The sequence below is a fragment of the Geotrypetes seraphini genome, chromosome 5 (assembly GCF_902459505.1).
Source record: "Geotrypetes seraphini chromosome 5, aGeoSer1.1, whole genome shotgun sequence".
Taxonomy (NCBI): Eukaryota; Metazoa; Chordata; class Amphibia; order Gymnophiona; family Dermophiidae; genus Geotrypetes; species Geotrypetes seraphini.
The window spans coordinates 270,819,124-270,844,226 of NC_047088.1; the positions used below are offsets into that span (position 1 = coordinate 270,819,124).

The 25,103-nt window shown below is 43.7% G+C and overlaps 1 protein-coding gene across 2 annotated transcripts in view; it reads right to left on the reverse strand.

Annotated features, from left to right (window-relative positions):
* The window catches only part of OBSL1 (obscurin like cytoskeletal adaptor 1), a 234,381-nt gene that overhangs the window by 204,171 nt on the left and 5,107 nt on the right, over positions 1-25,103 (reverse strand). For both annotated transcript variants that reach the window (XM_033947138.1, XM_033947137.1), the window contains exon 2: positions 19,744-20,774. In XM_033947138.1, coding sequence (XP_033803029.1) covers positions 19,744-20,770 — 1,027 coding nt within the window. In that variant the 5' untranslated portion in view covers positions 20,771-20,774. The remainder of the gene's footprint in view (positions 1-19,743; positions 20,775-25,103) is intronic.

Sequence of the window (25,103 nt, forward strand, 5' to 3'; positions counted from 1 at the left end):
GAGAGAAGGTGTTCATGGTGTTTTTTCAGTTTACAACCTCGAACTGGGGGGGAAACGAAATTGGAATGTGAGCTTCTCTTGTGTCTGTTGGCTGAGAAGAAGAAAAGGTCAGTTATGTATTTAGGGGCAAGTCCGTGTAGTGCTTGGCGCAGTGGTTGGATCTACAGCCTCAGCACCCTGGGGTTGTGGGTTCAAACCCCACGCTGCTCCTTGTGATCCTGGGCAAGTCACTTAATCCTCCATAGCCCCAGGTACATTAGATAGATTGTGAGCCCACCGGGACAGAGAGGGAAAATGCTTGAGCACCTGATTGTAAAAACCGCTTAGATAACCTTGATAGGCGGTATATAAAATCCTAATAAAACTTAAAGCAGAAGCAGGCAAATTTAAACTTTACCAATGCAGCTGCCGGTAGTAGGGTGTCACGTGGTCAAACTTCCTCAGCCCAAAGATCAGTCTGACTGCTGCGTTTTGCATCAATTGTAAACGTTGCATATTCTTTTGGGAAATTGCTAAATAAGCGATGTTACAGTAGTCAAGTAGACTTAGTACGAGGGATTGGACTAGGGTTCTGTATGCCGATGTATCGAAGTAAGCTTTAATGGATCTGAGTTTCCAGAGAGTAAAGAATCCCTTTCTGATTAATACTGTGTAAAATATAAAGACAGTAGATGTAAATTTGAAAAAGCTGATACATAACAATCACCACTTTACAAATTAACAAATAGTGAGAAATAAGAAAATACCATTTTATTGGACTAATCCCCGTAAGTTCGGTCCTCATCCCCACAAACTACCTGATTCCATCCACACAAGCCTTGAATTGTTTTATATTGAACTTATTATATTAAAGTATAAAAAGAAACAATATTCTGTACAATTGTCAATTTATAAATCAGCGTCTTCTCCCCACTCTTTTCCCCATTTCCCTTCAGCGTCCTCAGCCCACTCTCTCTCCACTTTCCTTCAGCGCACGCACATAAAAACAAGCAAGTAATTTTATATCATTTTCATTCTATTCATTCTTAGAAATTAAAGTCTAAATAATGCCAGTCACATAACAAAACATGATTTTACAAAAATAATTCCCTGCACAGTCAAGCCTGCAAGGATTACTAGATGTCTTTCAGCAGCTCCCCTCCCTCCCTCCCCCTTACCTTTGTGGCCAAGTCAAAATGATCTACCAAGTACCAACAATAAAATTTTAAAAACACAAAGCACATTGTACGCAGAGAAAATGTTAATTATCATTTATATTCCGCGGGTTTTCAAAGTCAAGGCAGATGACTTTATAAAATGTCACCTCAGTAACAACTATACAAAAATAGACAAATATACCCCCTCCCTTTTTACTAAACCGAGATAGCGTTTTTTAGCGCAGGGAGCTGCACTGAATGCCCCACGCTGTTCTCGATGCTCATAGGCTCCCTGCGCTAAAAACCGCTATTGCAGTTTAATAAAAGGGGGCCATAGTGCAAAATATAGACAGCATATATAAGTTCTCAAAACGGACACATTTTGATCACTAAATTGAAAATAAAATCATTTTTCCTAGCTTTGTTTGGTAATTTAATCAGTCTCTGGTTGCACTTTATTCTTCTGACTGTGCATCCAACATTTCTTCCCTTCTTTCAGTCTCCTGTATGCTTCCTCTCCTCCAGACCTTATTCCCTCCCCCAATTTTTTCTTTGTTTCATCTTGCCCCTTCTTTCTTTCTCTTGCCATGCCCCCTTTCTTTCTGTATGTCTGTCTTTCTCTCTCTCTCTCTCTCTCCGTGCCCCATTTCTTTCTTTCTTTCACCCTGCCCCCTTCTTTCTTTCTCTCTCCCCATGCCCCCGTTCTTTCTCTATGTTTGTCTTTCTCTCTCTCTCTCCGTGCCCCATTTCTTTCTTTCTTTCACCCTGCCCCCTTCTTTCTTTCTCTCTCCATGCCCCCTTTCTTTCTCTATGTCTGTCTTTCTCTCTCTCTCTTCACATGCCCCATTTTTTTTCTTTCTTCCTTTGTTTCACCCTGCCCCCTTTCTTTCTTTCTGGATCCCTGTCCCCCCTTTCTTTCTTTCTGTCTCTCTGTCTCCCCCCCCCTTTCTTTCTTTCTCCCTGCCCTCCACCATGCCACCGCCATTGGGAAACATGCTGCTGCCACGCCACCGGGGAAAGGCTGCCACTGGCCATCGGAAACAGGCCGGTGCCGAGTTCGCCCTGCTTCTCTTCCCCCCGGGCCGACCAACTCTCGCTGCCCGACGTCAATTCTAACGTCAGAGAGGACGTTCCAGGCCAGCCAGGTAGCGATTGGCTGTCCCAGAATGTCCTCTCCGAAGTCAGAATTGACGTCGGACGGCTAGAGTTGGTCAGCTCGCGGGGAAGAGAAGCAGGGAGGGAGAACTCAGTGCCGGCTTGTTCCTGATGATGGCAGTGGCAGCCTTTCCCCGGCAGCAGCCTATTTCCCGGCGAGTGGCCAGCTGTGCACCCCCTTGGGCCGTGCACCCTGGGCGGACCTCCCCCCTGCCCCCCCCCCCCCTTGGTACGCCACTGCTCTGACTCATCTCTCTGCTTCTCTTCACATATCCAACAGATTGCCAAAACTTGTCATTTCTTTCTCTACAACATTGCTAAAATCTGATCTTTCTTTTCTGAGCACACTGCTAAAACCCTCATCCACACTCATCAGCTCTTGCCTAGACTCCTGCAACTTACTTCTCACCGGTCTTCCGCTAAACCATCTCTCTTCCCTTCATTCTGCTTAGATATTCTGCCAGTGTCGCCATGCCCACATTACCCTTCTCCTCAAGTCACTTCATTGGCTCCTTGTCCATTTCCACATACAGTTTAAACTCCTCTAATTAATCTACATCTCCTCAGTATATCTCCTCTCTTGTTTCTCCCTATACTTGGCACCAGGAACTCTGTTTATTGGGTAAGTCTCTCTTATCTGTACCCTTCTCCTCTACTGCCAACTCCCAACTCTTGCCCCTTCTACTTTGCTGCGCCATATGCCTGGAATTACCTGCCTGACTCGGGACGTCAGGCTCCATCTCTGGCAGTATTCAAATCCATGCTGAAAGCCCAATTTTTGAATCTCCATTTCAATCCTAACCCCAGCCCACTTGTAAAACACCCATATCTATAGTCCCCTACCCTATCTGCCGTATCACCCCCTTTGTAATTCCCTACCTGAGCAGATTCACCCTTTTGACCTGTTTGTCTATCATAATTAGATTGTAAGCTCTTTCGAGCAGGGACTCTCTCTTGCATGTTTAATGTACAGCGCTGCGTACGTCTAGTAGTGCTATAGAAATAATAAATAGTAGTAGTAGTTTCAATCAAAGAATAGTTAAGTTCTGAAACTCAATGTCTGAGGATGTGGTTAACAGAGATGGTTGGACAAGTTCCTGGAGGAAAAGTTCAGAGTGCTTGCTCTGGGATCGGAAGCATGGAATGTTGCTACTCTTTGGGTTTCTGCCAGGTCCTGTGACCTGGATTGGCCACTGTCGGAATCAGGATACCGGCTAGTCTTGTTATGAACATCAATAGCTCTCATGACATCTAATCAGGCAATTAAGATCTTCTGTGAACTTCTCAGCATTTCATATTCTGCTCTTTTCACTGGTTTTCAGCATTATATCTGCTTAATTTCTCTTCTCCTGCTCCCTGTTTCTTACTTTAAAAAACCACAAAAAATAAACCCTTCTCTTTCTATTGTTAAATTTTATTTCCTCTTTCCCTTTCCCTTCATAGGAATAAGGGTAAGACTTATAGTCCCACCAACCCCAGGGACCACTATTCATATATAGAGACCCATATAATCAGGACTACTCAAATCAAGTCACTTCACAAGCAATCAAGATGACCTTTATTCTATGCAATCACTGTGGTGCTTTAATTCCAAGACATACTATTTGGAGGCTTAAGGCTTGCCCCATCTGTCTTCAACTTGCCAGTATTAAGGAGGAGCTCTGCAAACTTAAACAGGAATTGAATACAATTAAAGCAGCTTCCATCACTCCACAAAATCATACCAACTTACCACCTCTACCTCAAAGAATAAAACAGCCCAGGAATAAATGGGTCACAGTAGGCTCAGGAAGACTGCGACATGTAACACAGAAACATCCACCTTCACTAATATTACCTCTACAGAATTCCTTCGCTCCACTAGTGCACTGCGATACTCAGGAAAACAGAAGGGAGGTGGGACTGGAACCAATGAAGGTAACTCAAGAGAACAAGCGCACCCTAAGCACAAATAAAAAGGCCAAAAACAGAAAACTATTACTGTTGGGGGATTCCATCATCAGAGGCATTAACCTTGGAACACAGGGCGAGGAGTCCAAAATAGTGAAATGTCTTCCAGGATCCTCAGCTACCAGGAGTTCCAGGCAAATACTGACTATAATTAAGGAAGAAACTAAGGATTTTAACACTGATGTTGTAATCTATCTGGGAACAAATGACCTGGCCAACAACTCCACACTTGCAGCATAGAAAGCTTTTCGGGAGCTTGGTAAGGGCGTAAAACCTTTTGTAAAGACTTTAGCTTTTTCTGAAATACTGCCTGCATATGGAAAGGGAGAGCAAAGAGTGAAAAACACAGAGGCTTCAGGTACATAGGAGGATGGGAAATACATGGAAGGACAAGAAGCTATATTGCACTGATGGGCTACATATTACTACAGCAGGAAAAAAAAACCTTGCAGAGAAATTTAGACAATATTTTTCTAGGCATTTAAACTAGAAGGTGTATGTACGAAGGACAATTATAGAGACCACCCCCGGCAAAAGAAAAGATGTGATAGTAGTAAAGGCTGCAACATAAGCAATATCAGCAACTCATTTCTTAGTATTGCAACGGAAAGTGAAACGACACAAAAATCCATACGAAAAAGGAGATTATCGCTGAAAAATAGCTGGAAAGCGATGACCACAAATGCTCGCAGTCTAAGTAACAAAGTTCATGATCTGCAAGCCCTGATGTTAGAGGCAGATCTAGATATTGTTGCTATCACAGAGACATGGTTCAGTGAATCACATGGATGGGATGCAAACATACCGAGATATAATCTTTTTAGAAAGGACAGAGATAGTCATAAAGGTGGAGGAGTAGCTCTCTATGTAAAGATCAATATCCAAGCGACCGAAATGCAAGGGACCTGGGGAGAGGAAGAAGCGATATGGATTGCTCTGAAAAGAGAAGATGGAACTTCTATCTACGTGGGTGTAGTCTACAGACCTCCGACTCGATCACAGCAAATTGATAAGGATCTGATTGTGGATATCCAAAAGTTTGGGTGGAAAGAGGAGGTTCTGCTGTTGGGAGATTGCAACCTGCTGGATGTGGACTGGAATATTCCGTCTGCGGAATCGGAAAGAAGTAGAGAGATTGTGGATGCCTTTCAAGAGGCTCTGCTCAGACAAATGTTGACGGAACCCACAAGGGAAAAAGCGATATTGGATCTGGTCCTCACAAGTGGAGAGAGCATCTCTAATGTGAGTGGGTGCTCACCTGGGAAGTAGCGATCATCAAACGGTTTTGTTTGATATAATGGCTAAAGTGGAGCGCGGCCGCACGATACTTAAAGTCCTAGATTTTAAACGTATAGACTTTAATGCAATGGGAGAGTACCTGAAGAAAGAGCTGTTAGGATGGGAGGACATAAGAGAAGTGGAAAGACAGTGGCTTAAGCTGAAAGGAGCGATAAAAATGGCTACAGACTTTTAAGTGAAGAAAATCAATAAAAACAAGAGAAAAAGGAAGCTGATATGGTTCTCCAAACTAGTGGGGGAGAAAATAAAGGTGAAATAGTTGGCGTTCGTGAAATATAAAAAACCCAAGAAGAGGAGTGCAAAAATGACTACAGGGTGAAACTGAAAGAAGCCAAGAGAGAGATATGTTTGGCGAAGAACAAATGGCTAAAAATGTAAAAAAGGGAGACAAAAATTTTTTCAGATATATTAGTGAAAGGAGGAAGATGAAAAATAGAATTGCTAAACTAAAAGATGCTGGGAACCGATATGTGGAGAGTGATGAGGAAAAAGCAAATGTGCTAAACAAATACTTCTGTTCTGTGTTCACAGAAGAAAATCCTGGAGAAGGACCGAGATTGTCTGGCAAAGTTACACGAGAAAATGGAGTGGATTCTGCGCCATTCATGGAGGAGAGTGTTTATGAGCAACTTGAAAAACTGAAAGTGGACAAGGCAATGGGACCAGACGGGATCCATCCCAGGATACTATGGAAGCTCTGAGAGGTTCTGGCGAGTCCTATTAAAGACTTGTTCAACAAATCTCTGGAGACGGGAGTGATTCCTGGGGATTGGAGGAGAGCGGATGTGGTCCCTATTCATAAAAGTGGTCACAGGGATGAAGCAGGAAACTACAGGCTGGTGAGCCTCACGTCAGTTGGAAAAATAATGGAAGTGTTGCTGAAAGAAAGGATAGTGTACTTCCTTGAATCTAATGGGTTACAGAATCCGAGGCAACATGGCTTTACAAAAGGTAAATCGTGCCAAACGAACCTGATTGAATTTTTTGATTGGGTGACCAGAGAGCTGGATCAAGGACATATGCTAGATGTAATTTACTTAGATTTCAGCAAAACCTTTGATACAGTTCTTCATAGGAGACTGTTGAACAAACTTGAAGGGCTGAAGTTAGGACCCAAAGTGGTGAACTGGGTTGAAACTGGCTGTCGGACAGACGCCAGAGGGTGGTGGTTAATGGAAGTTGCTCGGAGGAAGGAAAGATGAGTAGTGGAGTCCCTCAGGGTTTGGTGCTGGAGCCGATCCAATTCAATATGTTTGTGAGTGACATTACTGAAGGGTTAGAAGGAAACGTGTACCTTTTTGCAGATGATACCAAGATTTGTAACAGAGTAGACACCGAACAGGGAGTAGAAAATATGAAAAGGGATCTGCAAAAGTTAGATGAATGGTCTAATGCCTGGCAACTAAAATTCAATGCAAAGTAATGCATTTGGGGATTAATAATCGGAAGGAATCGTATATGCTGGGAGGTGAGAAGCTGATTTGCACGGACGTGGAGAGAGACCTTGGGGTGATAGTGTTCGAAGATCTAAAGGCGAAAAAACAGTGTGACAAGGCAGTGGCTGCTGCCAGAAGGATGCTGGGCTGTATAAAGAGAGGCGTAGCCAGTAGAAGGAAGAAGGTGTTGATGCCCCTGTACAGGTCATTGGTAAGGCCCACTTGGAGTATTGTGTTCAGTTTTGGAGACCGTATCTGGCGAAGGACATAAGAAGACTTGAAGCGATCCAGAGGAGGGCGACAAAAATAATAGGAGGCTTGCGCCAGAAGACGTATGAGGAGAGACAGGAAGCCCTGAATATGTTTACCCTAGACGAAAGGAGGGACAGAGGAGATATGATTTAGACGTTCAAATACTTGAAGGGTATTAATGTAGAACAAAATATTTTCCAGAGAAAGGAAAATGGTAAAACCAGAGGACATAATTTGAGGTTGACGGGTGGTAGATTCAAGAGCAATGTTAGGAAATTCTACTTTACGGAGAGGGTAGTGGATGCCTGGAATGTGCTCCTGAGAGAGGTGGTGGAGAGTAAAAGTATGACTGAGTTGGACACAGTTGGACTGGGATGAACACAGAGGATCTAGAATCAGAAAATAATATTAAATATTGAACTAAGGCCAGTACTGGGCAGACTTGCATGGTCTGTGTCTGTGTATGGCCGTTTGGTAGGGGATGGGCTGGGGAGGGCTTCAGTGGCTGGAAAGGTGTAGATGGGCTGGAGTAGGTTTTAACAGAGATTTCGGCAGTTGGAACCCAAGCACAGTACCGGTTAGAGATTTGGATTCTTGCCCAGAAATAGCTAAGAAAAAAATTAAAAAATTTAAATTGAATCAGGTTGGGCAGACTGGATGGACCATTCGGGTCTTTGTCTGCTGTCATCTACTATGTTACTATGTTACTATCTTCACATGAGACATTATCTATGATGCCACGAGCCAGTCCTTTTCATTTATGATGTCAAACATCTGTGCAAAAATTTAAGATAAACTTAAAACCTTCTTGTTTAATGACAGACAGCATGATCAGACTGAGCCAAAGCCACACAAGGCCCTCATGTGCGTCCCCCTTTACTCCCCTCCCCCTACTCGTCTATATGACTTGAAACGATTTTAGACCGTAAGCCGCTTAGACATTTGTTTGATAAGCGAAATAGTAAGTCGTAAATAAACGAAATTTGATCAAACCAGAGAAACAATCCCAGATATGTTATATTCACAGTAAAACAAGCTCCAAAAGTCATGTTTCAGGATGCAGTCTCAGGGCTGGGTGAGCAGCGTTATGGATTACGCCTAAGAATGGCTATTTGAATGTACTGATAGAAAAACCTTCAATTTAATCTCTGTCTCTGTCTATTTCTTGTATATCACACCTATGTAAATTCCATTTCCATTCTCTCTTTCCAGATTAATTCAGAGTTAAGCAGTGAGGCCACAATTTTTTATTTTCATGTAGGAAGTGGAAATAAGAACAACTGATTTCAGTGAGATTCTGTTACATCCCTTCCAGAATCCATACCAAAGGTGTTTCATCTCTACCTGCGAGCCGGGTCTTGCAGAAATCCACAGACTTTTTTCTGTACTGCTCCTCCCACTTAGCTGAGGAACACAGTGTAGTTTTTCATTCCTGCTAGCGGACCATGCAGAAGTCTTTCTGATCTGCTCTGCTTCTTTTATATTTTTTTCCCTAAAGTTCCTTTCTTCCAAAGGTAGTTTTGAAATTCCATGTCAACCACAATGTTCATCTGCCTGCCTTTTGTTCCACCGGATCACATGACAAGGATAAGATCTTGTGGAAACTGGATATCCGAAGAGTCTTGTCTCACTACTTCTGTCTTTCTGATTATCTATTTGTTCTGACTAGCTAGTCCAGACGGGGCAGGCTGGCGTCTAAGGCCTCTGTTGTCAGGCGGATTTGCATGACGATTTCATCGACTCACATCACCTGTGGCAGGCAGCTGCCGGTATCTTTCAAAGCTCATTTGATCAGAGGTGTTGCCACTTTGTGGGTGGAGTCTTGAATGATTCATCCAGCTGAGATTTGTAGAGCGGCCACTTGGTCCTCTCTTCATACCTTGACCAGATTTTACAGAGCGGATGTGATGGCTTGATCCGATGCTGCATTTGGGGCTTCGGTGTTATAGGCAGGCTCTTCTGTCCCACCCATTGCTTTAGTACGTCACCTTTAGTATGGATTTTGGAAGGGACCTAACAGAATGGAAGATTAGGTTCTTACCTTTGGCAATCCATACGGCCCGTCCTTTACCTACTCTGTGTTTCTCAGTATTGCCTACATATTTCTGCCTCAGATGTTTCTCCTTTCAGGCCTCAGTATCTTCTAGCCTGCAGACAGGCTCTGTGGGGATTCCGTTCTGATAGGTGTATGGGAAGTAGATTTCCAGTTGGTTCCATGTGGTTGCCATGGTCCTGGCTATGTTTCCTTGTTGCCTGTTTATTAATTGTTCTTTCTGTTGTTTAGCGGAGAACTTCCCCATTCCCTCTGTGTACCTATGCTTTGGTCCAGTGCTGTTCAGTGGCTTTTGGACTTAACTACAGGGGGCTCTGGGTTCCTCAGCTAAGTGGGAAGAGCAGTACAGAGAAAAGTCTTTGGATTTCTGCAAGACCCAGTTCGCAAGTAGATGGATTCCGGAAGAGACTAACAGAAGGAAGATTACCAAAGATAAGAACCTAATCTTCCAATTCTCTTTTAATCCCTCATATAAACACATTTTAAAAATCAGTAAATTGTTTCCCTTTCCCTTATGTGTACATTTCTGGCTTGTCCTTACCGCTGTGAGATCTCGGTGTGCTGTGGACCTCCATATGTACAGTAAAGCGTGGCTTTCTGCATTAGCCTTCTACAGATGAATCTGTCTACATGTGTAAATGGCGCTATGGTAACATCTGGTTTTAAGTCATCTGGATTATCATAATGCTTTGTATGTGAATATTGCTAGTATAGGATTAGTCAGAAACTTTAGATAACACAAAATATGGCAACAAGATTGGTGGTTGGGCCAAATAGATTTCAAAGTATTTGGCCAATATTGCAATCGCTACATTGGCTTCTGCTGATCCAGAGTTGTTGTTGTTTCAAATTGAGGGTTTTAGTTTTTAAGGTGTTAAGTCTTCAAAGACCAATACATTTAAAAGTTATGTGCCAAAAAGGAATTGGAGGTCCTTGTTCTCCCGAGGGAATTCTTCACAAATTCCATCAATTGCAAAATGAAGGCAGGGTATGTGGAGGGCTCAGACAATTGGAGTACTCAGTCTGGAGATTTGGAATGCTTTACTGGCATTTGTGGACTTGCAGGAAATATTTATTCCCTTAAAGGGATTGGGAATGGAAGATGGTTGAGGACTAATTGAAAAAAAATGCTTGTATAGGTCAATAGGGGTGATTTGGGGGTTTGGACCTCTTTGGGAGCTTTTTCCATGTTTTTTATGATTGTTTTGTTTTCTGTGAGCATCTGCAATGTCTTCAGGAAGATGGAATATAAACTTCTTGAAAACAATCCTAAGAAGCCAGACTGCCTGCAGTGCAAGACTGGAGAAATAGAAACAGATCATGTAACCCGTTCTGGGAGGACAGGCTATAAAATCAAATAAATATGCATTTCTTATTGTATTATGCAAACTACAAATATATTGGACACACATTCCCTAAAACAGAAAGAAAATAAGCAGAAAAACTGTAAAATCCTTGGAAAAGCGGCAGCTGCAACTGCAAAATATATTTCATCCTGTCTCCGGGCCAGAAATGTGACCTAAGCAGCAAACATGCGGAGCAGAGTCAGAACTTGCTATTAGCTTCTGTCCAAAAGCAGTTATATAGCTGGCAGCATAACATAATCATTTATATACCACATCTTCCTCGCAGTTCTGTGAGGTTCACAATTCCAAGATACTGCACATTTGCAGTACTTTTCTAAATAAGTACCGTATTTTTCGCACTATAAGATGCACCTGACCATAGGACGCACCTAGGTTTAGAGGAGGAAAACAAGAAAAAAAATATTCTGAACCAAAGGGTGTACTAATATATTTAATACAATATAGCAGAATAATATTTCAACCATGTAAAGTCAACTATCATCACTGTGATTAACAAATGAGGAGAGACTTTAAGGTTCAAGCACTCTTCTAGTTTTCTAGGATCTGCATTCAGCCCCCCTCCCTGCCAGTCTCTGAACCTAGCCCCCTTCCCTCCCTTCCCTACCATACTCTGCACCCAGCCCCCCTCACTCGCTGCCAGGCTCTGCACCCAACCTCACACTCCTTGAAAGGCTCTGCACCCTGTCCCACCTCCTTGCCAGGCTCTGTCCCCTGTCCTACCTCCCTGCTCTTTACCCTGTCCCCCCTCTGGTGGTCTAGTGGTAGGCCGAGACAGGAGGAATCTGTCCCAGCCAACTAACAATTTTTTACCCCCTCTTCCTTCATACCATTTTTCACCTTTTTAAATCCTGGTATTCCAGTGGTGCATTGGCAGGAGCGAGCTTTCTGCGCTTCTGCCCTGCGCTGAACCCCTCCCTCACTGGGCTCAGTGTGGGGCAGGAACACAAAAAGCTCGCTCCTGCTGATTCACCGCTGGACCACAGGATTTAAAAAGGCAAAAAAAGGTACCATATATACTGTAAGTTTCCCTGGCAGATAGCTGGGCGCTCACCTAAATTAGCCGGGCAAAGCGCCAGGCTAAAAGACAATAGGGAGAACACTGCACATCATGGTCTGTGATGCAATATTCACTCCATAAGACGCACAGACATTTCCACCCACTTTTGGGGGGAAAAAGAGTACGTCTTATGGAGCAAAAAATAAGGTAGGTCTTTAATATTTCCTAATGCTTAAATATGAGTCCGATGTTAGAATCAATGTGCCAAAATTACAATCCCAAAAGGTTGCCTGATAAGCCAGTATTCAATTCAAAAATCTTTTATATCGGCAACCCTTTACTGATGGAAATTCAAATAATCTCAGGCCTTGTACAGAATGCAAGGTACCTGCAAACTTAAAATGATCAGAAAGATAAAACGGTGACAGAATTCAAATTAGCGTGGGATGAACACAGAGGATCTAGAATCAGAAAATAATAGTAAATCTTGAAGAACTAAGGCCTTTGTCTGTATATGGCCTTTTGGTGGAGGATGGGCTGGGGAGAGCTTCAGGTTGGGTAGACTAGATGGACCATTTGGGTCTTTATCTGCAGAAATCTACTATGCAGCCAGTGTACATGTCGGTAGCATTTCGAAATATGAATTTATTTAAGTTGAATATCAATCTGATGGCTGTATTTTGGATGATCTGCATCCTTTTGATGTTCTTTTTACTTGTAGCTAAATATATCAGGTTAGAATAATCTAGAGCAGTGGTTCCCAACCCTGTCCTGGAGGACCACCAGGCCAATCGGGTTTTCAGGTTAGCCCTAATGAATATGCATGAGAGAGATTTGCATATAATGGAAGTGAGAGACATGCAAATCTGCTCCATGCATATTCATTAGGGATATCCTGAAAACCCGATTGGCCTGGTGGACCTCCAGGACAGGGTTAGGAACCACTAATCTAGAATATTTCAAACTAAGGATTGGACCAAAAGTCTAAATGCATCAAAAGCAAAATAAGGTCTGATCGTCCGAAGCTTCCATAACAAAAAATGACATTTTTTAACTAAAGAATTCATTTGAACATCTAAAGTAAGTTCTTGGTTCTCAGCAGTGGCCCTGAAACTGTATCTATAATAGTTTGGTCTGAGCCCATTGTATCAAAATCCTGAAGAAAGGCAATCCCAAATCAAACTGCTTCACTATCTGGACATCAGCACATTAGCTATAGCTAAGCAAACGTCAATAGATACAAAAGAATGATTTAATCACCAGCACTAGGGTTTAAAAAACACCGACTGTGTGCTTTAAATATTGACCCATGTTATTTTATTTTACTGTTATTAATGGGATTCTGTATTTTTCCACTGGGAGGATAATCTCAAGGTTATTTGTGGGAGTAGAGAAAGTGTTCTGTCTGAAAATGTTCAGCCCTTAGTTCTGCTCACTTTTAGCAGCACTGAGAGCCTCTGATGTCTCTGGAGCATGAGGGAGGAGAGAGTGTAATTTCTGATCTCATGTTGTGACTACTTTTTCAGCAAAAATAAAAGGAGTGACTGTATTGACTTTTTACCCATTTCAGATTCAATTAAAAACTATTGCAAACTCTGCAGGGAAAAAAGCCTGTGGCCCTTGACCCAATCTCCACAGCTTGAAATCTCCCCTATGAGATATCTATAAGAAAATGATTATATCCACAGAGCTTCCTAGATTTGAATGAGAATAGGGAAGCAATCAGGAGAACTAGGGGCTGAAGAGCAGGGGGAGAAAAGCAGATAGAAGGCAATCAGGGGTGAAGAATGACAAGAAGGGAGTATTGGGGGGGGGAGTGAGAGGAGAGTGAGAGTCAATGAAAGAGGGAGGGGTGTAGTGAGAGAGGGAGGAGTGTGGCAATGGAGGAGAGTGGAACTCAGTGAGAAAAGAGACTGGAAGTCAGAGAGAGAGGACAGAGTGTGGTGAGAGACGGAAGAATGCAAGTGGGAGAGGTGTGGTGAGAGAAGAGAGTGGAAATCAATGAGAGAGGGAGGGGTGTAGTGAGAGAGGGAGAGAGAGAGCCGTGTGGCAATGGAGGAGAGTGGAACTCAGAGGGAAAAGAGACTGGAAGTCAGAGAGAGAAGACAGAGTGTGGTGAGAGAAGGAGATATGCAAGTGGGAGAAGTGTGGTGAGAGAAGAGACTGGAAATCATTGAAAGAAGGAGGGTGTAGTGAGAGAGGGAGGAGTGTGGCAATGGAGGAGAGTGGAACTCAGTGAGAAAAGAGACTGGAAGTCAGAGAGTAAGGACAGAGTGTGGTGAGAGACGGAGGAATGCAAGTGGGAGAGGTGTGGTGAGAGAAGAGAGTGGAAATCAATGAGAGAGGGAGGGGTGTAGTGAGAGAGGGAGAGAGAGAGCCATGTGGCAATGGAGGAGAGTGGAACTCAGAGGGAAAAGAGACTGGAAGTCAGAGAGAGAAGACAGAGTGTGGTGAGAGAAGGAGATATGCAAGTGGGAGAAGTGTGGTGAGAGAAGAGACTGGAAATCATTGAAAGAAGGAGGGGTGTAGTGAGAGAGGGAGGAGTGTGGCAATGGAGGAGAGTGGAACTCAGTGAGAAAAGAGACTGGAAGTCACAGAGAGAGGACAGAATGTGGTGAGAGACCAAGGAATGCAAGTGGGAGAGGTGTGGTGAGAGAAGAGAGTGGAAATCAATGAAAGAGAGAGGGGTGTAGTGAGAGAGGGAGGAGTGTGGCAATGGAGCACACTGGATCTCAGTGAGTAAAGAGACTGGAAGTCATAGAGAGAGGACAGAGTGTGGTGAGAGACAGAGGAATGCAAGTGGGAGAGGTGTGGTGAGAGAAGAGAGTGGAAATCAATGAAAGAGGGAGGGATTTGGTGAGAGAGGGAGAGAGAGAGCTGTGTGGCAATGGAGGAGAGTGGAACTCAGTGAGTAAGAGACTGGAAGTCATAGAGAGAGGACAGAATGTGATGAGAGACAGAGGAATGCAAGTGGATGTGGTGAGAGAAGAGAGTGGAAATCAATGAAAGAGGAAGAGGTGAAGTGAGAGAGGGAGGAGTGGGGCAATAGAGGAGAGTGGAAGCTAGTTAGAGAGGGAGAAGTGTGATCAGAAAAGAGACTGGAAGTCATAGATAGAGGACAGAGTGTGGTGAGAGATAGAGGAATGCAAGTGAGAGAGGTGTGGTACAGAGAAGAGGGTGGAAATCAATGGAAGAGGGAGGGGTGTAGTGAGAGAAGGAGGAGTGTGGCAATGGAGGAATGTGGAACTCAGTAAGAAAAGAGGCTGGAAGTCAGAGAGAGAGAGAAGAAAGAGTGTGGTGAGAGACGGAGGAATGCAAGTTGGAGAGGTGTGGTGAGAAAAGAGAGTGGAAATCAATGAAAGAGGAAGAGGTGTAGTGAGAGAGGGAGGAGTGGGGCAATGGAGGACAGTGGAACTTAGTGAGAAAAGAGACTGGAAGTCAGAGAGAGAGAACAGAGTGTGGTGAGAGATGGATGAATGCAAGTGGGAGAGTTGTGGTGAGAGAAGGGGGTGGAAATCAATGAAAGAGGGAGGGGTGTAGTGAGAGAGGGAGAAGTGTGGCAATGGAGGAGGGTGGAACTCAGTGAGAAAAGAGACTGGAAGCCAGAGAGAGAGAGAGGACAGAGTGTGGTGAGAGACGGAGGAATGCAAGTGGGAGAGGTGTGGTGAGAAAAGAGAGTGGAAATCAATGAAAGAGGGAGGGATTTGGTGAGAGAGGGAGAGAGAGAGCCGTTTGGCAATGGAGGAGAGTGAAACTCAGTGAGAAAAGAGACTAGAAATCAGAGAGAGAGGACAGAGTGTGGTGAGAGACAGAAGAATGCAAGTGGCAGAGGTTTGGTGAGAAAAGAGAGTGGAAATCAATGAAAGTGAGAGGGGTTTCGTGAGAGAAGGAGGAGTGTGGCAATGGAGGAGAGTAGAAGTTAGTGAGAGAGGGAGAAGTGTGGCAATGGAGGAGAGTGGAACTCAGTGAGAAAAGAGACTGGAAGTCATAGAGAGAGGACAGAGTGTGGTGAGAGGCAGAGGAATGCAAGTGGGAGAGGTGTGGTAAGAAAAGAGAGTGGAAATCAATGAAAGAGGGAGGGGTTTCATGAGAAAAAGAGGAGTGTGGCAATGCAGGAGAGTGGAACTCAGTGAGAAAAGGGACTGGAAGTCATAGAGAGAGGACAGAGTGTGGTGAGAGATGGAGAAATGCAAGTGGCAGAGGTTTGGTGAGAGAAGAGAGTGGAAATCAATGAAAGTGAGAGGGGTGTAGTGAGAGAAGGAGGAGTGTGGCAATGGAGGAGAGTGGAAGCTAGTGAGAGAGGGAGGAGTGTGGCAATGGAGGAGAGTGGAAGCTAGTGAGAGAGGGAGGAGTGTGGCAATGGAGGAGAGTGGAAGCTAGTGAGAGAGGGAGGAGTGTGGCAATGGAGGAGAGTGGAAGCTAGTGAGAGAGGGAGGAGTGTGGCAATGGAGGAGAGTGGAACCTAGTGAGAAAAGAGACTGGAAGTCATAGAGAGAGGACAGAATGTGATGGAGACAGGAATGCAAGTGGGAGAGGTGTGGTGAAAGAAGAGAGTGGATATCAATGAAAGAGGAAGAGGTGTAGTGAGAGAGGGAGGAGTGGGGCAATGGAGGAGAGTGGAAGCTAGTGAGAGAGGGAGGAGTGTGGCAATGGAGGAGAGTGGAACTCAGTGAGAAAAGAGACTGGAAGTCAGAGAGAGAGAGAGGACAGAGTGTGGTGAGAGACGGAGGAATGCAAGTGGGAGAGGTGTGGTGAGAAAAGAGAGTGGAAATCAATGAAAGAGGGAGGGATTTGGTGAGAGAGGGAGAGAGAGAGCCGTGTGGCAATGGAGGAGAGTGAAACTCAGTGAGAAAAGAGACTGGAAGTCATAGAGAGAGGACAGAATGTGATGGAGACAGGAATGCAAGTGGGAGAGGGTGGTGAAAGAAGAGAATGGATATCAATGAAAGAGGAAGAGGTGTAGTGAGAGAGGGTGGAGTGGGGCAATGGAGGAGAGTGGAAGATAGTGAGAGAGGGAGAAGTGTGATCAAAAAAGAGACAAAGTCAGTAAGAGAGGACAGAGTGTGGTGAGAGACAGAGGAATGCAAGTGGCAGAGGTTTGGTGAGAGAAGAGAGTGGAAATCAATGAAAGTGAGAGGAGTGTAGTGAGAGAAGGAGGAGTGTGGCAATGGAGGAGAGTGGAAGCTAGTGAGAGAGGGAGGTGTGTGGCAATGGAGGAGAGTGGAAGCTAGTGAGAGAGAGAGGAGTGTGGCAATGGAGGAGAGTGGAACTCAGTGAGAAAAGAGACTGGAAGTCATAGAGAGAGGACAGAATGTGATGGAGACAGGAATGCAAGTGGGAGAGGTGTGGTGAAAGAAGAGAGTGGATATCAATGAAAGAGGAAGAGGTGTAGTGAGAGAGGGAGGAGTGGGGCAATGGAGGAGAGTGGAAGCTAGTGAGAGAGGGAGGAGTGTGGCAATGGAGGAGAGTGGAACTCAGTGAGAAAAGAGACTGGAAGTCAGAGAGAGAGAGAGGACAGAGTATGGTGAGAGATAGAGGAATGCAAGTGGCAGAGGTTTGGTGAGAGAAGAGAGTGGAAATCAATGAAAGTGAGAGGAGTGTAGTGAGAGAAGGAGGAGTGTGGCAATGGAGGAGAGTGGAAGCAAGTGAGAGAGGGAGGAGTGTGGCAATGGAGGAGAGTGGAAGCTAGTGAGAGGGAGAGGAGTGTGGCAATGGAGGAGAGTGGAACTCAGTGAGAAAAGAGACTGGAAGTCATAGAGAGAGGACAGAATGTGATGGAGACAGGAATGCAAGTGGGAGAGGTGTGGTGAAAGAAGAGAGTGGATATCAATGAAAGAGGAAGAGGTGTAGTGAGAGAGGGAGGAGTGGGGCAATGGAGGAGAGTGGAAGATAGTGAGAGAGGGAGAAGTGTGATCAAAAAAGAGACAAAGTCAGTAAGAGAGGACAGAGTGTGGTGAGAGAGGAATGCAAGTGGGAGAGGTGTGGTAGAGAGAAGAGGGTAGAAATCAATGGAAGAGGGAGGGGTGTAGTGAGAGAAGGAGGAGCGTGGCAATGCAGGAGAGTGGAAGCTAGTGAGAGAGGGAGGAGTGTGGCAATGGGGGAGAGTGGTACTCAGTGAGAAAAGAGACTGGAAGTCAGAGAGAGAGAGAGGACAGAATGTGATGAGAGACAGAGGAATGCAAGTGGGAGAGGTGTGGTAGGGAGAAGAGGGTGGAAATCAATGGTAGAGGGAGGGGTGTAGTGAGAGAGGGAGGGGTGTGGCAATGCAGGAGAGTGGAACTCAGTGAGAAAAGAGACTGGAAGTCAGAGAGAGAGGACAGAGTGTGGTGAGAGAAGGAGGAATGCAAGTGGTAGAGGTTTCGTGAGAGAAGAGAGTGGCAATCAATGAAAGAGGGAGGGGTGTAGTGAGAGAAGGAGGAGTGTGGCAATGGAGGAGAGTGGAGGCTATTGAGAGAGGGAGGAGTGTGGCAATGGAGGAGAGTGGAACTCAGTGAGAAAAGAGACTGGAAGTCAGAGAGTAAGGACAGAGTGTGGTGAGAGACGGAGGAATGCAAGTGGGAGAGGTGTGGGGAGAGAAGAGAGTGGAAATCAATGAGAGAGGGAGGGGTGTAGTGAGAGAGGGAGAGAGAGAGCCGTGTGGCAATGGAGGAGAGTGGAACTCAGCGGGAAAAGAGACTGGAAGTCAGAGATAGAAGACAGAGTGTGGTGAGAGAAGGAGATATGCAAGTGGGAGAAGTGTGGTGAGAGAAGAGACTGGAAATCATTGAAAGAAGGAGGGGTGTAGTGAGAGAGGGAGGAGTGTGGCAATGTAGGAAAGTGGAACTCAGTGAGAAAAGAGACTGGAAGTCATAGAGAGAGGACAGAATGTGGTGAGAGACCAAGGAATGCAAGTGGGAGAGGTGTGGTGAAAGAAGAGAGTAGAAATCAATGAAAGAGGGAGGGGTGTAGTGAGAGAGGGAGGAGTGTGGCAATGGAGCACACTGGATCTCAGTGAGTAAAGAGACTGGAAGTCATAGAGAGAGGACAGAGTGTGGTGAGAGAGAGGAATGCAAGTGGGAGAGGTGTGGTGAGAGAAGAGAGTGGAAATCAATGAAAGAGGGAGGGATTTGGTGAGAGAGGGAGGGAGAGAGCCGTGTGGCAATGGAGGAGAGTGGAACTCAGTGAGTAAGAGACTGGAAGTTAGAGAGAGAGGACAGAGTGTGCTGAGAGACGGAGGAATGCAAGTGGGAGAGACAAATTCTTTTTGTAAAAGGAGCCCCTGATCAATAAAAGTTTTCATGATAAGACATGTTTTTTTTTTTGCCAGTCCACCGTGAGAACGGGCTACTGGTCGGACCAGTAAGGCTATTCTTATGTTCTTATGAGAGGTGTGGTAATCTATGGGGGGACGCCTTTGTACCTTCAACAGCTTCTGAAACAATATATTCCTTCTAGGAATTTGAGATCACAATCCAGGATGAGGTTGTGGCTTGATGGATTAGGTGAAACATGTAATTAAAAAAACCTCAAGCAACAGCTATCTCTGTTATAGGTCCACATTTGTGAAATACACTGCCAGGGTTTTTAAGATTATGTAGAAAGAAACTCTCATTTAAGAAACAGTTGAAAACTTACCTGTTTATTAAAGCATTTTATTAGTTTTGAAGATAAATGTATTTTACAGTTCATATGGGGTGAACATTTTATTAGCATTAGAAACATAGAAGATGATGGCAGAAAAGGGCTCCAGCCCATCAAGTCTGCCCACTCTGCTTACCCACCCCCTGTCTATGCCCTAATGACCCTCGTAGGGATCCCACATGGGCATCCCATTTATTCTTAAAGTCTGGCACACTGTCTGCCTCGATCACCTGCACTGGAAGCTTGTTCCAATGATCAACCACTCTCTCTGTTATGCTATTTTTAATGATTATATTTGAAAGGATGGATAGGATGTATTTGTTGTACTATGTTTGAGTAAATTTATAATATGTATGTGTTCTATTTTAACCTGCTTTGGAGAAAGGCGGGGAAGAAAATTTTAAATAAATACGTCAACAAAAGAGGGAGGGGTGAGTGAGAGAGGGAGAACTGTGGGGAGGTGCATGCTGACTTGTACCTTTCACATACAGTTCCACAGCACTCAGCGTTTGTCCTGCAACATTGGAAGCACTGCAAGCATAGAGCCCGTGGTCCCGCTGTTGACAGTACAGCACTTTCAGTGTGAAGTAGCCCTCCCTGTCCTCGTAGAGAAGGTGCCGTCGGCCTGCCACAATGCTCTGTCCATCCTTCTTCCACACAATCTCTGGTTGAGGTTTGCCAGTCACATAGCAGCGAAACTTGGCATGCTTGCCCTCACTCACGGTGAATATCTTGGCAGTGGGCGCATGTGACACTTCACCATTCTGGAGTATGGCCCTGTGATCAGATTCAGTATCAGGTCTGCAGGAATACTGGTTCCCATGCTGCTCTGATATGGAAGTGAAGCAGTTTTGACGCTTGTCCTCTTTCTGTACAGCAGGGTCCACCAGCAGCACGGCCACAGCCACTGCCTCCCCAAAAGAGTTATGTGCTCGACAGACATAGATCCCAGCATCTTGGGGTCGGGCATTACGAATCTTCAGCAGTCTATTCTCCAAGGAGAAATGAGAAGTCTCAAACACATCCGACAGCCTTTTCCCATCCTTCTCCCAGGACACACTTGGGCTTGGCTGCCCAGACACCTCACACACAAAGGACACATCTTCTCCCTGGCAGACCTTCAGTGAAAGTGGCTTTGTGAGGATTTGTGGCCGTTGGTCCGTTGACCCCTCCACATTCAGCGTAGCGGCTGCGTAGGTCTCCCCAATGCTGTTCTTGGCTTTGCAGGTGTACTGGCCCCTGTCAGTCACTGTCACACAGGAAATCAGTAGACTATACAGGTCGCCATCTTCTTTCAGCTGGAACCGACCACATGGCTCAATCACTATTCCTGCCTTCTCCCAGACCACTGCAGGGCTGGGGTCTCCTATAATGTGGCATTTTAGAAGCGCTTGGCTGCCACTGCATACCGTGAGTGTGCGAGGATAAGCCAGGAACCTTGGAGCCCCTCCAAAGTCATCCATAACTGCTGGCAGACTTCGAGGATGTAAAGCCACCGCCGTCATTGGTCTAGAGAAGCAAAAAGAGGAGAGGATTAGAGGAATCAGAAGTACGAATGCTAAATGCTGTTTTGCCAGACTGGTTTTGCACAGTGTGTTCCTATCCAACCATCCTGTTTGCAGGATATCTACCATGGAATTCAAAAAAGCGTGGGATAAACACAAAAGATCGTGAAGTAGAAAACAAGCAAATGATATAAATTAAAGACAGACTTGCACAGTCTGTGTCCCATATGTGATGATTTGGTGTAGGATTGGGTTGGGGAGAGCATCAATGGGAATTCTACTAACTTGGAACATGAGGATGTTACTGGCCAGACTTTATGATAGATATCCTGCAAACAGGATGGTTGGATAGGCTGGAGTGAGCTTGGATGGCAACTTCAGCATTTGGAACCTAGGACAATACCAGGTGGACTTTACAGTCTATGACCCAGAAATATCAAAGAAGAGAAGTTAATTTAATCATGTATTTTTAATGGATATAACTAATGGGCAGACTGGATGGACCGTTCAGGTCTTTATCTGCCGTCATTTACTATGTTACTATTTCTCGACTGCTCTGGTATTTTTTGCTTCCCTTTCTACTCATCAACTTTCCGTATGACTTTGGTCTTGGAGGTTAAGATGTACAATATCAGCTTCTATGAGACAAACATGGTTTTTTCTTTTACATAGAGCCTTTTGGACCCCTGTTCGTTTACATAGAATTGATAGCTCTAAGTCTAATAGATGCTGGCATTGTCATCTAGAAGCGGGAACATTAGACCACCTTTTATTTTATTATCCATTCATATTACTATTTTGGAAATCAATTTGGCCTCAAATAAATAGGATGTTGGAAAATCCGGTAGCCTTGACATATGATACGATTTTGTTTGGTACTGCAATGAGAGCTCAGAGTCAAATCTCGTCAAATAATAACAAACTTTTATTTATATTGACTGGAGTAGCAGTACAACAAATAACATATAATTGGAAAAATTATGACAGATTAAATTACAATTTTTGGTGGAATTCAGTTTGCCATGTATATAAGATGGAGCGTACATTTGCAACACAAAAAGGTTATATCGATAAGTTTAAAAAGATTTGGGGACCATTAACAGATTTTTGTAATGATTGATAAAATTTTTCCCATAATAAGATACTGGATAAAGGAGGGGGGGGGGTTGGTTTATTCTCTTTATCATAAATACATAAATAAATTATTATAATAGTTGTTATATTGTGTACAATTAACAAAATAAGGAGAGGGAAAGGGATTCATAATTGAATAATAGTTGATAACATTATTAAAAATGTTTATATGATGTCTAATTATAGTAAGGATTATATAAGATATATTGTATGTACAATATGTTATTGATATATCAAGTGTATACTTAAGATAATTGTATGAATCTTTATGACACACTTGTTGTTATATGAAGAAAAAATCAATAAAAATGTAAAACGTAAAAAAAAAAAAATAAATAAACTTTCCGTATGATATAGATAGCAGTGTGGAATCCAAATGTGAAGGGAAGGAATATAACGGTAGGGTTATATTACCATCCCCAGGACAGAATGAGCAGACAGATGAAGAAGATTAGGAAAGCTGGCAAATTAGGCAACAGTATAATAATGGTTGATTTCTTCAATTGCCCCAAATTTCTATGGAGAATGAGTAAGTTCTCAATATCTGTACATTTCACCATCCACTACTCAGGAATATACGTATCTGCTAGCAGAGTGAGACTACTTTACCCCAAATCATTAGCATAAACACTCCAATTCCTTAATCAAGGCAAAAAATACCAAAATTGGGAGAAAAGACCTCAGATGAGCTTCATGGGTAAAAATCTCTCAATCCATTCCACATAAACTCCTCTTCTGGTTTTGGTTTTGTAAGGTAACACAGTTCAAAAGTTTATTGTTTTGCTGCTCATGTGGAAGATTCCTGAGGAAGCCAGAATCACAAAATGTGAATGACATTGTTGGATCTCTGCATTTTTGTTTAAACAGAACAGTGAATTGCTGTTAGTTTGAAAAAAGACGCCATGGGAAACAGTTGCTGAGTGAACAACGGAGCTGCAAGCTAAGTGATTTTTTTGCATTTTGAACACTGTATTTTGTATCAGGAATAAAATCTGTCTGCATTGTGGTACTGTGTTTCTCCAAAAATAAGACAGTGTCTTATATTAATTTTGGGTCCAAAAAATGCACTAGGGCTTATTTTCGTGGTAGGTCTTATTTTTTTCATGTACATGATCATCTCTCCCTTCCTCTTCTTCACCCCAATTGATTCTTCCTCTTTCCTTTCTCTCCCCCACATGTGCAGCATCTTTCCTCCCCTCTCACCCATCCCCTGTGCTTTCCTTCTGCAGCATCTTTAAATCCCCCCTCCCTCCCATCCCCCATGAAGCAGAACCAATGACCAGCATCTTTCTATCCCTCCCTCCCATCCCTCCAGGCAGCGGAACCCTGCCAACCCTCCCACCATGAAACAGACATACATCCCACCAAACAGCAGCGTTGGCAGCACTTTAAACAGGTTGCTTCATGGTCTTCTCCCGCTGGGGCCTTCCCTGTGCCTTGACATCATCAGTGATGCGGCAGAGGGTAGGACCCAGCAGGAGAAGACCACGAAGCAACCTGTTATGATTGAAGTCTACAAAATCCTGAGTGGAGTAGAACGGGTACAAGTGGATCGATTTTTCACTCAGTCAAAAATTACAAAGACTAGGGGGACACTCAATGAAGTTACAGGGAAATACTTTTAAAACCAATAGTAGGAAATTTTATTTTATTCATAGAATAGTTAAGCTCTGGAACACGTTGCCAGAGGTTGTGGTAAGAGTGGATAGCGTAGCTGGTTTTAAGAAAGGTTTGGACAAGTTCCTGGAGGAAAAGTCCATACTCTGTTATTGAGAAAGACATGGGGAAGCCACGGCTTGCCCTGGATCGGTAGTATGGAATATTGCTACTCCATGGGTTTTGGCTAGATACTAGTGACCTGAATTGGCCACCGTGAGAACGGGCTACTGGGCTTGATGGACCATTGGTCTGACTCAGTAAGGCTATTCTTTTTTATTTTATTTATGCAAATTTAATAGTTACAATATCAGATGATACAAAGAAAAAAAGGCTATTCTTATGTTCTTATGTTGACCAACTCAAGTTTTGAGATTTTTGCACTTGAAGTTTGAACTGTGTTACCTTACAAAACCAAAACCAGAAGAGGAGTTTATGTGGAATGTATTAGGAGGGTTTTTTTTGGTCCATGAAGCTCATCTGAGGCTGTTTTCTCCCAATTTTGGTATTTTTTTGCCTTGGTTAAGGATGTGGAGTGTTTAGGCTAATGATTTGGGATAAAGCAGTATCAGTCTGCTAGGAGATATCTTCCTGTCATTTTGTATATGAGTAGTGGATGGTGAAAAGTACTGATTTCAATTGCCCCAACGTTGACTGGTTAAATGTTACATCAGGGAGTTCTAGGGAGGTAAAATTCCTAGATGTCATAAATGACTGCTTCTTGGAGTAACTGGTCCAGGAACTGACAAGAGGGGGAGCTATTTTACATTTGGTCCTTAGTGGAATGCAGGGCATAGTATGAGAGGTAACTGTGTTGGGTCCACTGGGAAACAGTGATCATAACATGGATCAAATTTGAGCTATGTGGTGTGATGTCATTAAAGAAATCTACTGTAGTATCAGTTCATTTTCAAAAGGGCAACTATGATAAAATGAGGAAAATGGTTAAAAAGAAGATAAAAGGATAAGTGGCAAAGGATAAGACTGTAAACCAGGCATGGACATTATTGAAAAATGTCATCACTTAAGCCCAGACCAGATATATTCCATGTATTAAGAAAGGTGGAAATGAGAGCTAGCATTGCTAAAAGGTGAAGTGAAAGAAGCTATTAGAGCTGAAAAAAACACATCCTTTAAAGAATGGATAAAGGATCCAAATGAAGAAAATAAGAAAAGACACAAGCACCGGCAAGTTAGATGCAAATCACTGATAAAGAAAGCTAAGTAAGAATATGAAGAGAAACTTTCCCAAGAGCTAGATGCAAAGGATTGATAAAGAAAGCTAAAAAAAAAAAAAAAAGAATATGAAGAGAAAATTGCTAAAGAGACAAAAACTCATAGTAACAATTTTTTTAGGTATAACAGAAAACCTATGAGGGAATCTGTGGGACCATTGGATGATCAAGGAGAGAAAGGGGCGCTAAGGGAAGATAAGGCCATAGTGGAGAGACTGAATGAATTCTTTGTTTCTGTCTTTATGGAAGACGATGTAAGAGATCTACCTGAACTTGAAATGGTTTTCATGTGTGATGATGCAGAGGAA